At 37.8% G+C, this 15,637-nt stretch overlaps 1 protein-coding gene across 1 annotated transcript in view; it reads left to right on the top strand.

The window, feature by feature from the left end:
- The first annotated feature begins 6,041 nt into the window (after positions 1–6,041).
- The window catches only part of clcnk (chloride channel K), a 22,346-nt gene continuing 12,750 nt past the window's right edge, over positions 6,042–15,637 (top strand). The window contains 13 exon segments of the mRNA XM_015056081.1: positions 6,042–6,193; positions 6,268–6,424; positions 6,951–7,082; positions 7,837–7,965; positions 9,183–9,322; positions 9,456–9,533; positions 9,778–9,850; positions 11,362–11,487; positions 12,933–13,017; positions 13,306–13,407; positions 13,602–13,686; positions 14,276–14,431; positions 14,971–15,081. Of these exon segments, the coding sequence (XP_014911567.1) occupies positions 6,274–6,424; positions 6,951–7,082; positions 7,837–7,965; positions 9,183–9,322; positions 9,456–9,533; positions 9,778–9,850; positions 11,362–11,487; positions 12,933–13,017; positions 13,306–13,407; positions 13,602–13,686; positions 14,276–14,431; positions 14,971–15,081 (1,368 nt within the window). The 5' untranslated portion in view covers positions 6,042–6,193; positions 6,268–6,273.

The raw sequence follows: 15,637 nt of genomic DNA, 5'->3' as shown, positions 1-15,637 counted from the left end.
GCTGATTTTACCTAATGTTTCCATGATGCCACACAAGAAAACAGAGTTTCAGGTATTGTCCTTAAATACATCCACAGATTCAATTCAAATGTTGGGAATTGATCAGAAACTTATGACATCCTAATCTGAACTTTTCATTTTTTCCCCTAAGACAATCTATTAATTGTAGTTCATATAAACTGAAAATTTGATATATACTAATTGTTGTAATATGACAAAACTGAACACAGTGTGACAAAACTACATCCAAAGAAACACTGACTGTTTGTACTTCACCAACTCTAAAGTCCAGTTGCTACCGATCAGCTGGAAAAATACCGTCTCCTCTGTCTCTTTAAATGGGAACGCCCTGCCTCATATCTCTGCAGATAAGTTAAGGGCAAAACAAAGATGGAAAGAATGTGCTTGAAAACAAAGCCCACAGGCAGGAACAGAGGACTTAGTGGTGACATTACTTGGTGACTATTAATATCTGCGTGAGGTGTGCAGCCGGTCATGATTAGAAAACGCTGCTCTTTTATTTTCCTAGTTAGCGTCGCAGACAGCTAATCCATTTAAATCCATTTATGGGCTCTCTGATGCTGTGTATTCGAGTCGCACTTTGAAGTTTCATTATGCCGTATGCATCACAGAATTCAAGACATGCAAACACATCCATTGATTTGCTAGAGATTTCCACCAGTCATTAAACATCTACCATTATCATCTTTGAAAAGCCCCCCAGGTGCCTGCTGCCAAATAGAGACTTCTTTATTGAAGATAGCTCTAAGGTTACCAGATGTTACAGATCACTCAACTAAGTATTATTTGATTTCAACCTTATCACCGTAGAGCAGAGAGCCCCCTGCTCAGGGTCTAAATCCAGCCTAGCAACTCACCTCCTCCCAAACAGGGAACATGCAGCGCCCCCTCGGTTTCCTAACAACAAGAATATTGTTGATTTTCTTTGGCATTCGTCTTTAGAACTTCTAATTTAAGCCATCATTAAGATTCAAGCCATCAGGTGGACAGATAATTAAGGATTTATGAGTGAAATATTTTTTCTCTCACTTATATCATCTGTCATGCTTCCCACACTTATATCGCACACTGCTATTTTGTTCGTTTTTAAAAAAATAGAAATTCAATAGCTGCCAAGGTTATTTCAGATAACGAGTTGGTGCACAAATCATGAAAATTACTCGACAGGATGCAGAATCCAAACAACCACTGGGTATTTTCCAGTACACTGTCAAGCTTGTGACCAGGCTGCTTTCCCAGTGAGGCAGAGATGAGTGCTGATGGAAAGGCTTCAAAAGCTGAGCAGAAATGACAGGCTGACAAACGTGACTGTGATGGGAGATTATCGAGCAAGAGAGGCTGGAATGGTTCCTGAAATACTCACTCTAAAATTTGCGGGGTTATTTCATTAAAACAAATGCTGGGTTCATGTTGCTGGGATAGGTGTTGAGTGTTTTTTTTTAACCAGTTAGTGAAAAATTGTGATTAGAAAAAGCTTTCTTCTTCAGAATCCATCATGTTGAACATGTTGCACATGGATTCAATCACCTTGGTATTCATGCTGTGCGACATGGAGTTGTGTTCCATGTCACACGTAAAAGTGTTCCAGTCTACATTGTTGGAGAAGTCAGGATTTCAACATCGATAATGTTCGCAACACCTCTTACGGACATTATTTTAAGCTTTACTCTACATAAGGAAATTATTTTTCTGACTAGGAATCGGAATTTCCCAGTTCTGACTACAACTGGAACGCACCGTTATCCATTCCACAAGAGCTCATTTCCCCTTTGGAGGAAAGCAGGCCATAGGTTTTGCAACAGTAAAACAACAAAACAAGTATGTTTATGTAAGATTTAGGTGTTTGAATGTCATGTTCAACAATAATATAATATCTTAGAACCGTTGCCTTCCGCCATGAAGATACTGGTTTCGCATCCTGCCAGAGCATTTCCTTGTCCTCTGGAAACTGTTACCATCTGTGAACCTGCAAGGGTTAAATGGTATATAGACAATGAATGGATTTTTACTTTAATCTAATTATGACTTGTTTACAAATCCAGGTTGTGGATTATTATTTTCAACACACTCTACTTTAGTCACTTTAAGCCATTTCTTGAGGGTGTTGAAAACATAACCAAGTATGATGGATCAAACCCAACCTTGCTATGTTTCCTTCCCAGGCCTTGTCTGGGTTAGAAACAAGGCTGGGTAAAAATGACATTTTTTACCCAGCAATTCTTAGGGTGCAAAGACAGACAGATGCTGTGTCCTAAGATCCGGCGTTGTATTTCGTTTTCAGTGTTCCTGATTTAGTTTTAGCAGGATGTGAAAACACACAAATTGAATTAAAATCACAAATATGAACTGTCCCAAAATACGAGTTTCTCATACACAAGAACTCCTGCCCTGTTGTATTTCATGAAGAAAAGAGCAATTGGAGGGAAAGCCAGAAAAGATTGTATCATAGCAACTGGCCTGATTCAAGGAAGCTCTAAATCACAAGGTGCAAGAGACGTGTGCTGCTAAGCTCCGGAAATCATTACACCTTTAATAAAAAGGTTCGTCTAATCTAGGCAGCCAGTGTGATTGCCACCTGAAGGCATTAAGATTATGTATTTTGTAGTGAGTGGAAATAAACACATGCTGCATGGCTGATGCCAGGTTATTTATTCTGTAATCAGGTTTAACACTAAACGGAGCAACGTTTTTTTCTTTTTTTTTCAGATAAATTATCCAAATCATCACTTTAAGTACACACATAAAGCTGTAATGTGGCTAGCAATTGTTTCTGGGATACCAAAAAGAAAACTAAATTTATGAGAAAGCAACCAAGTAAAAGGAAGCTATATAAAAGACACCCTGATATAGTTATCAAGTATTCGAGCTATAAGTGTGTGTCTGTATATGCACTGATTTTTGCTTACGCAAGGTTTCCCCCAGAAAACTAGCCTGGTGGGGGAACAAGTAAAGCCTGGTGGCCTGCCAGGCTTATAATACACTGGGGGAAAATACTCCATGACTCAGACATGTTTCCATAATGTCAATGGAGCCTGACTTTAAGTAGTTTTTAGTAAATTTACATGATTTGCTTTATATTTTTGAAAACTTTCCAAATTCCATACTGGAGTTTTATCTCAAAATGCTTGTAAATATTTTTTAATTATTTCATTCAAGAAATTAAAATCTTCTTCCAAACACCTATTTTCACCCTTTTCATTGTGGTTCATTGAGTTGTGTGTCTCTGTGACCAGAGACTCAACCATCTGCAGCAGGCCAAGAACACATCTGGGCAGAGTTGGTGAACCACACATTTGAGTCAGGATAAGCCGTCATTGGTGAAGGTTCAAGGGCTTCACCAATCTAAAACAGATCATTAAAATGTTTCCAAGACACAAACAAAACGTCTGTTAAAAGTTTATTTTGAACAAATTTTATGGCCCCGATTTAGCTACATACAGGGGTCCACTGTACTGCAAATAAAAGTTATCCAAAAATCTGATCCAGAGGATGAAGAGCAAAATGTAACCTAGACTAGACTGACAACCATTTAATCAAGAAGCTCTGGCAGATAGCAAATGGAACTGAATAGGATTGAAATAACATTTGTGTGTCTCACTGTTCTGTTTTCTATTAAAAATAGACCTCACATTGTGCATGTTGTTGCATGAAATCAATAATGTAGTATATTCTTGATTAGAGGCAGCTACGGCTTCAAATTAAATTCTGAGTTGAGCTAACTACAAATGCCTTTGTGCTTTACATTTACCACTTTGTCCTTGCAGGCTGCTTTGATATCACCTTCACTCTCCAGCTCCCACATGTCTGGCCTTGCAGCTCAGGAAAAGGAGTTTACAAACACTGTCCAATGTGATTTATCTTCCCTTTAAACTGCAATAATCCACAGTCGAATTGCTTCTCTTGGAAAATAGAAAAAGCACAAAGGAAAAAACAACAACAAAAAGCTGAAACATCAGAGGGTTCCAAACTAATGTTATCTCCTTCACCAAACAAGTGATGTTTCAAGCACTGCTGCTTTTCATCATGCTGTTTACTGGTTTGGCCCACCACCTGCTCCCTGGTTTTTGATCCATGTCGTTAAGAGTTTATACAGGGTTGCATTATGCCTCCACAACCAAAACCCTATTTTATATATTCACTATGTAATCAGCTTCTTTGCTGTAAGACAGCAACAACAAATCAATGTATGCTATGAATACTCTTTTAACGTCACCCACCAATAATTATCTACCAAAACGGTCTGCAAGTCCTGAAATAAAAGCAAGAGATGAAAACAAATCCCCACATTACTCAAGCAATACCTCGTTTGAGCTTTAAACTGCTTCTTTTCTAGCTTCCTGTTGCAGTTAGCTGTGATGCAGCACTGATACTAAACAGCAATGTGAGATTCAAGTTCTTTTGTTTTTTCTTTTTTGTTTGTTTTTTGTTTTAATTTAAGTTTTTTTTTTCTATTCAAGAAGTTTTTGGAAGTTTACTTCTGTTAGGAACTCAGACCGCCGTCTCTCTAAAGGTAACGAAACAATGCAATGAAAACAATAACAAAGTTATTTATATGGTTGTCCATTATATCTGGAAAAAAAAATATTGACATTACAGCACTCAAACCATTCACCACATGTTAATATTGCTTTCTGTCAGCAGAAAAAGTTTTTTTTTTCTTTTTTTTTTTGTAAAAATCACTTACAAACTAAATTTAGCAAGGCTATTTATAATTTTTTGGCTTAGCCTAACCTTTTTCTATGTCATACTCTAGATCAAACTGCTGGTATAAGCAAATTGATTGACTTTGCTTATGACAAAATATGTTCTCTTCTAATGCTAGTGTAAAGTTTGCATGTCCTTTAGTCACCACTAGGGGAGCTGCAGAGCCAGAAGCTCCATCTGCCCCCTCTGAGACACTCAGTTGCAGTTCAATTTATGGACAGTTTTAAATGGTACATATATGTGTTATAATGCAATGAAGAGTTAACTTCAACTTATACATTTTGGTTCCATTTTACTTATTTTTCAGGTTTTTTTTTCTTTTTTTAAAAAACACCATTTGATTCCCTCTGCTCTCAGAAAAAACTTGGGTGATTTCTAACTTTCTTTCTCTTTCTTTGTTCTGTACATATTCACCAAATGACAAAGCCTACTATATAATTTTGCATTTGATTTAAAAGTGCTTTATAAATTAATTGGATTTACATTCTATTTTTCAGAAACTACTCACACTCTTTGTCTCTGTGCGCCGCTTCCATGGAAACAAGTTTTACACAGATAGGAGCTCGCTCTCTCTCTCTCTCGCTCTCTCTCTCTCTCTCTCTCTCTCTTTGTATTTGTATATATGGATGTGAGAGGGTTGGTGCTCACATCATGCTGATTCCAAGGCTCTAAAAATAACATAAGTGCTAATTAAAAGCATACATGGAAGAAATAGCTGAGGAAGATAAACATTAGCTAAGAGCTCATTAAAAAAAAGACAAATGGTGTGAACAATGATTACATTGACCTTCAACAGGTTACTGAGGCTATACTTTGATTTCCTATGAAGTGTGAAACAATTACAGGATTGGGGGTATTCTAAGAAAAAGGTATTTGAAACCATAACTTTTGGAAAAGCCCAGGCAGGAATAATAATTTATGTCCAAGACTGTGTTTCTAAAAGTGTTGGAATAAATAATAATAATTAAAAGTCAAGCATTAAGTCTATAAATGAAGACAAATATGCAGAAGGAGCAGGTGGATGCTTAGACACTTAATTTAATAATCAAAAGCACTTTTTGGTGATGAGAAAGTGAATAAATGAATGAACAAATGCATGCTATATTATATTTATTTGTATGCGCCACAATCCAAAAATACACCTGTGTTAAAAAGGGAAATGATTGCAATACATTTATTTTTCTTTAAACTTTTGCTGACGGGCTGAAATTACAACATAACATTCTATATATGTAAAAATCGTAGAGTGATGGAGTCAATAAAATTCTGTGAAAAACAGAAATGAAGGTCACCTTCAAATGTTCCTCCAAAGAGTTAATATTAGCTACTCTTCCAAGCATGACCGCTCCATCACATTTATGCAAATACCTTAACAGAGGTCAGTCACAACCCAGATACACACCTAGCCACACCACACACACTTCTGCTTACAACTTTACTGATAGAACTCAGCACCTCCAAGCAGAAGGTGAGTCCACCTGCCTCATTAACTCATATTTCACTCTCATGTATATTTGATTCCTGCATTTTACTATATTTCAGGGCAACATGAAGAGCTTTGATAAGTCACTGGAGATAGAAACAGAGGAGGAAGGTAATGCCCAGAAGCAAGAAAATAACTCAGAAGCATCCCATAATGTAACCCCACTTCTGCTGGACTCATGGAAGCCATACAAGGGAACCCGTGCAAATGTCAAAGGTTAGTGATGTGAAAAACGAGCAAATCTTTAGTTCAAAGACTAGTAATCTGGAAAAGTATCTGTAATAGTTCATTTTAGCTATTGATAAGTTCAAGGACAAAGTAGGCGATACGCATCAAGCTTATGAAGATGAGAAGTAATATTTTCTGATTTGTCGACGTGTAATTTACAAAGTTAAGGAATCTGGCCATGAATGTTTCTTTTCCCAATTTTCTTTGCTAACAAGAGTCCATCCTTGCATGAATATCCTTTCCTCTATTCTCTTGCTATTTCAATGGCAATTTGTCTCTAACACTTATCTTTCTGCATTAACGTTTTTTGAAGAAGTGGGGAAAAGTCTCGTCAGTCATTCTGTTCAGTTTGCTCTTGCGTCGTCCTCTACCTAAATGTGTGTCTACAACAGCTTTGTAATGCCAATCAGGAAGCTACGGAGAAAGTTTCCAAAGAAAAAATAAATCTTTGTGTGGCGCAGACATTAAAGGCGTTTCGATTTGTCACAAATCACATGACTTTTTGTCGTTAAAGGGCAGCTGCTAAAGCTGAGAGATTGTTTGGAAAGCGTCTGTGGGATTCAGTGGTATGGATTCGCTACTTTGGGCATTTTGACAGCCGTCCTAAGTTTCCTCATGGACTTCAGTGTGGCAAAGCTGCTGCAAGGTACACAAACATACACACACATTGTCAGCTTCTGTGAATTATAATCTGAGAGAGCACAAGAAAGTTTCTAGCAATGGTATTCACAGTTTTTTCATAACAAATGCAAGCTTTTAGGTATTTTTGTTGGAAATTTATGTGGCAAATCAGCACAAAGCAATGCACAATTATGAGGCAGATAAGTTTAGTTGGTTTTCAATATATTTTTTTTTACAACAAAAAATATTAATTGCAGTGCTGTGGCTCTGTTCAGAGCCAGTGTCCTGCTGAAATTAGAGTCTTAAGTCTTTTGTGGCCTCCACAAGGTTTACTTCCAAGATTTTCTGGTATTTAGTTCCATCCTTCCTCCCACAAAGTCTCATTAACATCCCTGTCCCTGCTGAGGAAAAGAGTCCAGGCATTATGATGCTACAAGTATCATGTTTCACTTTGGGAATGATGTATTCAGGGTGAAGTGCAGTGTTAATTATCCTCTGTTTGAATGGTGTCCAAACAGTCCATATTTGGTCTCGTCTGACCAGGAAAGTTTGTTTTACATTTAACGTGTCCCTGCTTGACCGGTGGTAAACTGGAACAGTATTTCGAAAATGCTTATCTCGACAACAAGTTTCTCCTTGACACTCTTCCATGAAGTCCTGGAAGAGTGTGGTTGGTGAGGAAGGCAATCTAACGAGGAAGAATATTTATTGAATGTAGAGCAAATACAAAATGGAAATGCAGAGGAGGATGACTATGTGATCTTTTGTTACATCCTCAGCTCATCTGTGGCTTTATGGAAAGCTGGAAGGGCACATTCTGCTGCAGTTCCTCTGCTGGACTCTATACCCAGCATGCATCTGTGCTTTCGCCTCATCTTTCTCCCATAACATCTGTCCCTTCTCCACAGGTTTGTCCACAAACAATTACTTTACATTGCCTATATCTCTGATGGAACTCCCTTTCAGGATTTCTCCCTGGTGGGGTCTGAATACCGTCACCATCAGTGTTATCTTGGAAAACATCAATAGAAGAAAAATAAGTGTATTTTCCCTGTTACTTTGTTTCTTTTAGAATTATCTATTCCTGAACAAAATGAAATATCCCTGAGGTAAAAATAAATAAATAAAAAATCCAAGATGATTCTTGTCAAAATCTGTCATGGCTTCATGTAAATCCCAGTAAATCTGGCTTTGTTGCTGAAATGTTAGTGTTTATGTTGTTATACACTATATTGCCAAAAGTATTTGCTCACATCCAAATGATCAGAATCAGGTGTTCCAATCACTTCCATGGCCACAGGAGTATAAAATTAAACACCTAGACATGCAGACTGACAACATTTAAGTGTTTGGGAATGACAGCAACTCAGCCATCAAGTGGTAGGCCATGTAAACTGTTGGAGCGGGGTCAGCTGATGCTGAAGCACGCAGTGCAAAGAGGTCACCAACTTTCTGCAGAGTCAATTACTACAGACCTCCAACCTTCATGTGGCCTTCAGATTAGCTGAAGAACTGAGAGCTTCCTGGAATGGGTTTCCATGGTGGAGCAGCTGCATCCAAACCATACATCACCAAGTTGGCTGTAATGGTGTAAAGAACACCGCCACTGGACTCTAGAGCAGTGGAGGAACGTTCGCTAGAGAAACGAATCACGCTTCTCCTCTCCATTTGGCAATCTGATGGACGAGTCTGGGTTTGGAGGTTGCCAGTAGAACTGATGCTTGTCTGACTGCATTGTGTTGAAGCTGTTCTAGCTGCAAAGGGAGGACCAAAGCCGTACTGAGCCCTGTGGATTAGGAATGAGATGTCATTTAAGCTCATATGCGAGTCAAGGCAGGTGGGCAAATACTTTTAGCAATATAGCATATCTCAGCAAACTTAGTTTATTGTTCTTTCTCTTCCAGTGAAAGACTATGACATGAAATTTGGAGACACTTCTTCACATCAGCAAACTAAATATTCTATAACGTTTCAGTTTCAGCCTCTTTGACTGTCCTTGATGTCTCCCAACCTTTCTCAGAATCCATGAAGTATCATTTTAGGCTTAATCTTATTTTTCGTTAGTGGGACCTTTTCGATTGTTATTCTGCCTTTTGGTTTATGTTCCATTATTATTTTTACTCAGGCTCCGGTGTACCAGAAGTGAGAACCATGCTGTCTGGCATTGAAGTGCCTCATTACTTGTCTCTCACTAATATGTTCACTAAGTTTCTGGGTCTTACCTGCACACTGGCTGCAGGCAGCACTGTTTTCCTTGGCAAAGTTGTAAGTAATGATTTGGAGCAACAATTTTCTCATAATATAGATGTACTCATGCAGCTAATACACACTGCAGGTGTTTTTTTGTTTTTGTTTTTTTTTTCTTAAAACTTTCTCCCTCTTAACCTCTTAAATTCAGGGTCCATTTGTGCATCTTTCCACCATGTTAGGAGCCTATTTGGACAGGCTTTGCAGACTCATTCAAGGCAAAAAGAAGGTAAAACCAACTATTTGTTCAAATGTTTAAATCCTATAGTTTCATTCTATTTCCATTTCCAAATCCATATAGTTTGTATATTCATTGATTTCAGGAAATCATTAGGATTTTTCACCAGTTTTTTCCTAAGTATTTCAAACGTTATGGTTTTCTGTCTGGGCAAAGCACAAAATATCAGCTGCAGTTAGTTTGTGTAGGTCTGAATGAGAATTATTCACCACAACATGTGTTTTATGATCTCCAGGATGCAGGAACAGAGATGATGGTTGTAGCTGCTGCGGTTGGAGTAGCAAGCTGCTTTGGAGCGCCCGTCAGTGGTGAGAGAAATTGATGTAAAGGACATATTTAATGCATGTGCCGCATTGGTTTACTTCATATAAATTTAATGCATCTTACATTTATTTTGCTTCTGGAGGATCACACACAGTGTAGTGAGAGATTTGATCTAAATATATACTTTCAGATTCTGTCTTTGGTATTTTTCATAGATCAGTGAAGACATGCTGCTTAAAACTGTTCCTAAAGTTCCATTTCAGAACAGATTCTTTAATAACTTGTCTTTTTTTCCATTGACACAACATTTGGTCATCTATTTAGTCTTTTTGAAAAATGTATAGAGTTCAAAATAAAGCAACACACACAGTATGAATCTGAAACTATGATGGTTCTTGCAGCCCTTGCTACTGTGCACAGTACTCTTGATTTTTTGTTGTTGTTGGTTTTACATTTTTACATAATCAGTGAAGAAACAATAAGCCCAGGTGTAACTACTCTGTGCTCTACTTCACAGCTTTGAAACAAGTCTCATTGTAAGGTAGTTCCGATGTCAAAACACAATGAGAATTTTATGTATTTATTTTGCTTCTTAACACATTTAAAATAAAAAAAAAATAAAAAGGTGATCCAACTTAAAAATTGTAGTTAATTTTGTAAAGTGATCAAATTAAGTTTATCTAAGTAAATATATTAAGTTCATGAAGTGATCATGTTAAGCAAAACATAAATAAATTAAGTTTAGCAAACTTAATTTAATTACATGTAGCAAATTAATATGTATATTTTTAAATTTGGAGTTTAGAAAAAAGTTTGCAATATGTTTCAAAGAATCTCTGTTCATAGTAGATCACTTAGGTTCAGGTCGTGTCACCTCTCACAGTGTTATTTATTTTGGTCGAGAGTTTGTCTCATGTTGTCTAAATGCTGTGAAAATCATGATAAATGCAACTTTGCTCTGCTTGCAGTGCTTACACTGTAAAAACTCAAGGGGGCGCCCCATCTCCATTGACACGTGCAAGTAATCAATGAAAAACGTTTTCTCTTTTTGAATGAGTGTGTCATGCCCTGATGGCGCCCTGGGCAGAGAACCATGTTGCACATAACAAAAACCAATAATTTGATAATGATGTTGGGACAAACAGCCACAAGACATTGAAAAACCACCAGAGGGCTCAGAGAAATATTGATAAAGCAAATCTTAATACACAACAAGAAAGCCTTGCTTTCTGTACAAAATGTATTTATAGAAAATGAGGGAAAATATCAAATTTTTTTAAATATACAATTTCCCTACAAGTAAGAGAAGGTATTTTTCGAATCCACGGTTTCAACCTTTTCTTCCCCTCTATGTCTATTTGTTCATCTTTTTGTCCTTCAGACCAATTCTTGACACCAGAGTGTGAGACCAACATTGCCATGACACAACTAACATAAAAATAGGTTGCGTTGTAACACCTGAAATAAAACATGCATGCCTCTCAACACAGGAAGCTATCTTATCATACTATAAATGTACATATTTGTAATATGTTTTTGTCCATTTGTGGTGTAGGTGTGCTGTTCAGTGTGGAGGTGATGAGCTCTCACTTTGCCCTGAGGCATTACTGCCCGTGTTTCTTCTCGGCTGCCTGCGGGGGTCTGACCTTTCACTTGCTGTCGGTGTGGAGCAGAGATGGAGGTGAAGGGTCTGTCAATCGAGACGCAACGTCAGTGTTGTCTGGATTTGATGTGATTACATTTCAGAAAGCAAATTTTACAACACTTTTGAACTGAGGTTCTGTTATTTAAGGTTATAAGCTGTATAAAGAGTTAATGAGACTGCGTCTTTTTTGTGTATAAATCCTGTTTAGTTGTTCTTAGAGGTTGAAACTTAATGGAAATGCTTTTTTTTTTTTGTAACCCTTTAAACTGTTACCGTATTTGTTTCAGGGACGTTATTTACAAAGACTCATTCACCAAGAAGGGGAAGTAGAAAGCGATACGTTTTCAGTCATGTTACATTGTGCTACCGAAAAAGGTCCAAGTATCATTGAATCATTGTGAAGATGTATTCAATGAGGAAAAATGAACTTATAATGGCTGGAGAAAGGAAAGAAAGAACCACAGGAAGTAAACTGGTGAAACGTTGGAGGGATCAGACAAAGAATGGACGCAAAGCAGTGCTGTAAAAAGCAAATTTAAACTGGAAAGAAAAGGAGTCGAGGCAACTGGGGAAAAATGACCAGTACATTTTGCAGTTTATGTTTATACTCTGAATGTACAATTGTAATATCATCTGAGACATTACCGACAAGCAGGTGGGTGGCATCCAAAAATTGTACTCAAGTAAGAATAGCACTACTTTAATGTATTTTTTGCTCAAGTTAAAGTAAAGTGTAGACGTCCAAGAATTTACTCAAGAGTATTTGGCAAATAGGCAACTCAAGAACTGAGTAACTGATCAAAAACATCAAGCGTTTAATATTTCTAAAAAATGCACCATCAGACGGGCCAGTTAAGTGGAAATGTATGTATGTTTGGATGTATTTTAAGGACCCAAAATGAAATAATTAACATAAACGACATAATTACAAATAAAAACAAATCAATTTATTTCAGTATGAAACTTAAAAAAGAAACTGCAGGTTTGTGTCCATGTGTGAGTTTTTCAATAAAACAAGCTTGTTGTTTATGATGTGAAGTTACTCACAGTGGGTGAGGAAACCAGAAATTTGACTGAAGTGAGTAGCAATACTTCATTATGTTACTTCAGTAAATGTAAATGGTACAGCCTGGTAAAATATATTTAGTAGAGTACATTTTTCCAAAAAGTTACTCAAGTAAATATAACTGAGCAAATGTAACTAGTTACCACCCAACTAACCTCTCAACTGAACCTCAAAAATTCAAAACTATTCGTTTAACGGAGCACAGAAACGTCATCTATTTCAAAGAACCAGGTCTGATCTACAGGTAAATGTAACACTTTCACATGTTCACTTGTCAGCAGTGTTGTAAATAACAAATAACAACTATCCAATGCATTTGGGCTAACTGTAAATTTCATTAAAACATCAGTGCAATATGTGAGTGAATATTAGATCTTTGCCCGACTGTTGATTCCAATTTGCTTTGTGTCCGCAGAGACTCTTCAGGCGTTGTTCAAAACCAATTTCCCCACCGCTACACCTTTCTTCCCACTGGAGATCCTGCTGTTTGCTTTACTGGGGTTAGTTGACTATGACAGCTTCTGCTTAGCTCAACAAAACCTCAATTTGTCTTTGGCTGCCTCATAAAAACTGACATTTGGTTTTAATATTAATATCAGAGAGTAAGTTCCTCTGTGTTTTCCTTCAGTTTTAATTAGCAGTTCTAGTTTTTTCCCCCTCTCTTTTATATTATTTCCTGGCCTCACTCCTCTGCAACCCTTCCCCAGGTCTAATGACTTCCGATTGCTGCCTGAATGAAAATGACTCCCAGGTTTCTCATTCTGGACTGTGTCGCTGTCTGAAAACAGGCTGCTGTGCGGGGCCGGGAGCCGCTTCTACCTCTTCTGCCACCGCTGGATCCTGAAGTTCACCAAAACGAATCGGGTCTTCCTTACGATGCTGACAACAGAGTGAGACTTCTTTACAATGCGAGTGTGAGACAGTGATGAGTCACCTGCAGAGTCTTTTAAAAGCATCCATAATGATACTATTGATCTATTTTTCATTTATTAACTTCTTTTCTAGAACACACAGAGCATCTAAATGAAAAAACAAAACAAAACAAAGAACCAAATGTCTGTGTTGTGTGAAAACCTCTCTGCAGGAAGGGTCTGTACTCTGGTCTTGTTGTTTTCTTTCTGGCATTGCTGACGTTTCCCCACTCCGCAGGTCAATACCTGGCCTCTAAGGTGAGAGTCAAGAGCATTTAAAAGCTGAGCCACACAATCAATAAGCTGGTTATATTGTTTGTTTGTTGGTAAATTGTTTAAAATAGAGGTATCCTGATTTTTCCTATACCTAAAGAAGAATATGTGCTTTTCAAGTTTGTTTTACAGATAAAAGTATCTGGGGTACATATTTATTCAGCCTCCTAACCGCTTGTGTTCCTTGGTCTTTGTGACTCTTTTTGTTTCACGTTCTCTAACAAACGTCTGACCAGCTGGAGTTACAATGAGGTGAAAAAGCACATGAGTTTATCCTATTTACTAACAGGGGACTTGTGGTGACAATTGGATTTTAAAGAGGTGAATACATCCCTCTCTTCTCAGATTTTCATTTGTAAAATATTTTTTAAAATGATCAACAATGGGTGTTTGTGTAACGTATAATCTTTTGAACATGGACTGATCTACGGTGAATGTACCCCAAATTAATTTTAGTTTACAGCCCAAAAAATCTCGGGGGAATAAGCACCTTGTTACTTATGGGTTTGTTTGTTTCACACCAGCTTTGGTCGAGGTCAGACTGTAATCTAAATGTCACTTATCTGTGTATCAGTGCACCACAAAGCAGCTCCTCACTTCCCTCCTGGACAGCAGACAATGGAGCTCTCAGTCCCACAATGCATCTGTGCGACTGGAGCTGGACTCGCTGGAGTGGAGCTCGTCGGGCGCCCCCATTTTCCTGTCCTTGGCTTTCTTTCTGCTCATGAAGGTACAAATAATTTAAAGGTCAATTATGGATCTGCTCTTTTCCACCAGCCTTCCAACTCCTCAAAGGCATAAAGGCATTAACATTTTCACAATAGAAAACGCAAACAAAAGCCATTGTAACCTTTCAGGCAGAAATGTCTGACACATAATATTTAGACACCATGGCTGCGAATGCAAGGAGTGATTTTACGCACTCTATTTCATTGCATTCATTCAAAAGAAATGTTTCAAATGTAGAAATGTGTTCCTGTCGAGGAGCTTCAGACGCCCTCTCAAACATAAATTCAACGCACACTTGAGTGCAGTTGGTTCAGGGTTTGTTTACTACGGCTTCCTTCCTCATGCTGCATCCAAATGGAAATGAGACAGATTCAGTATTCATGAGAGCAAAAACTGATTTGGCACACAAACACACACACGCACACACACACGCACACACACACTTCCCTGCGTGCAAGTTGCGAGTGACTCATCATCGGTGCAGGTGTCAGCAGAGCCGAAAGGATTTAACCGTCTTGTTCCTCTGTTGTTGATCCGGAGATGTGGATGTTGGTCCTGGCCTGCACGCTGCCTCTGCCAGCGGGTTACTTCATGCCTGTGTTTGTCTATGGTGAGTGACGGGACACAACCTAAACAAGATGTTCAGCTTATGCCCAGAAAAACATGGGTCATGTTTAAATTTAAGTTTGGCAGTCCAGTCAAGACTGAGATCCTCAGAGTACGACATGACCTCTTCCACGGCATCAACGTGAAATTGTGATTCTGACATGAAGTGAAACGTCTGGCAGAAACAGCCACTAAATGATGGGTGTCACTTTACAATAAGGCTCCTCTTCGTAGATGGCTACTAAATAGTTTGTAGATATGTTATCCGTTCATCTATAAACGCTATAAAAAACATTATTATGCAGTAATTGAGCGTGAGAAGGAGACTATAAGCTAGAAACATATGTTTATAAATGTTAATTGTGCTTACAAATTAGTCTAATATGTTTAGAATTACAACTCTAGATAAGATATATAGATGAACAGACTTGATTCACTGTCTGGCAAGAAACAGGCAGATTTTTTTCCTCCTTCTCATCCTTAATTAATTTTTTTGTGATTGAAAAAGGCTTTAGAGATTAAAAAGGGGAGCCTTATAGTAAAGTGGTCTTATTGGCCTGTCATTTTTTGCCAAAGTGATTTTTTTTCCCGCCTAAATCAT

The sequence above is a fragment of the Poecilia latipinna genome, unplaced genomic scaffold, assembly GCF_001443285.1.
Source record: "Poecilia latipinna isolate Pla-1442-1.1 unplaced genomic scaffold, P_latipinna-1.0 Scaffold1352, whole genome shotgun sequence".
Classification (NCBI taxonomy): Eukaryota; Metazoa; Chordata; class Actinopteri; order Cyprinodontiformes; family Poeciliidae; genus Poecilia; species Poecilia latipinna.
Note: the sequence above shows the minus strand (reverse complement) of the source record. Positions and strands in the feature narration are given on the sequence as shown.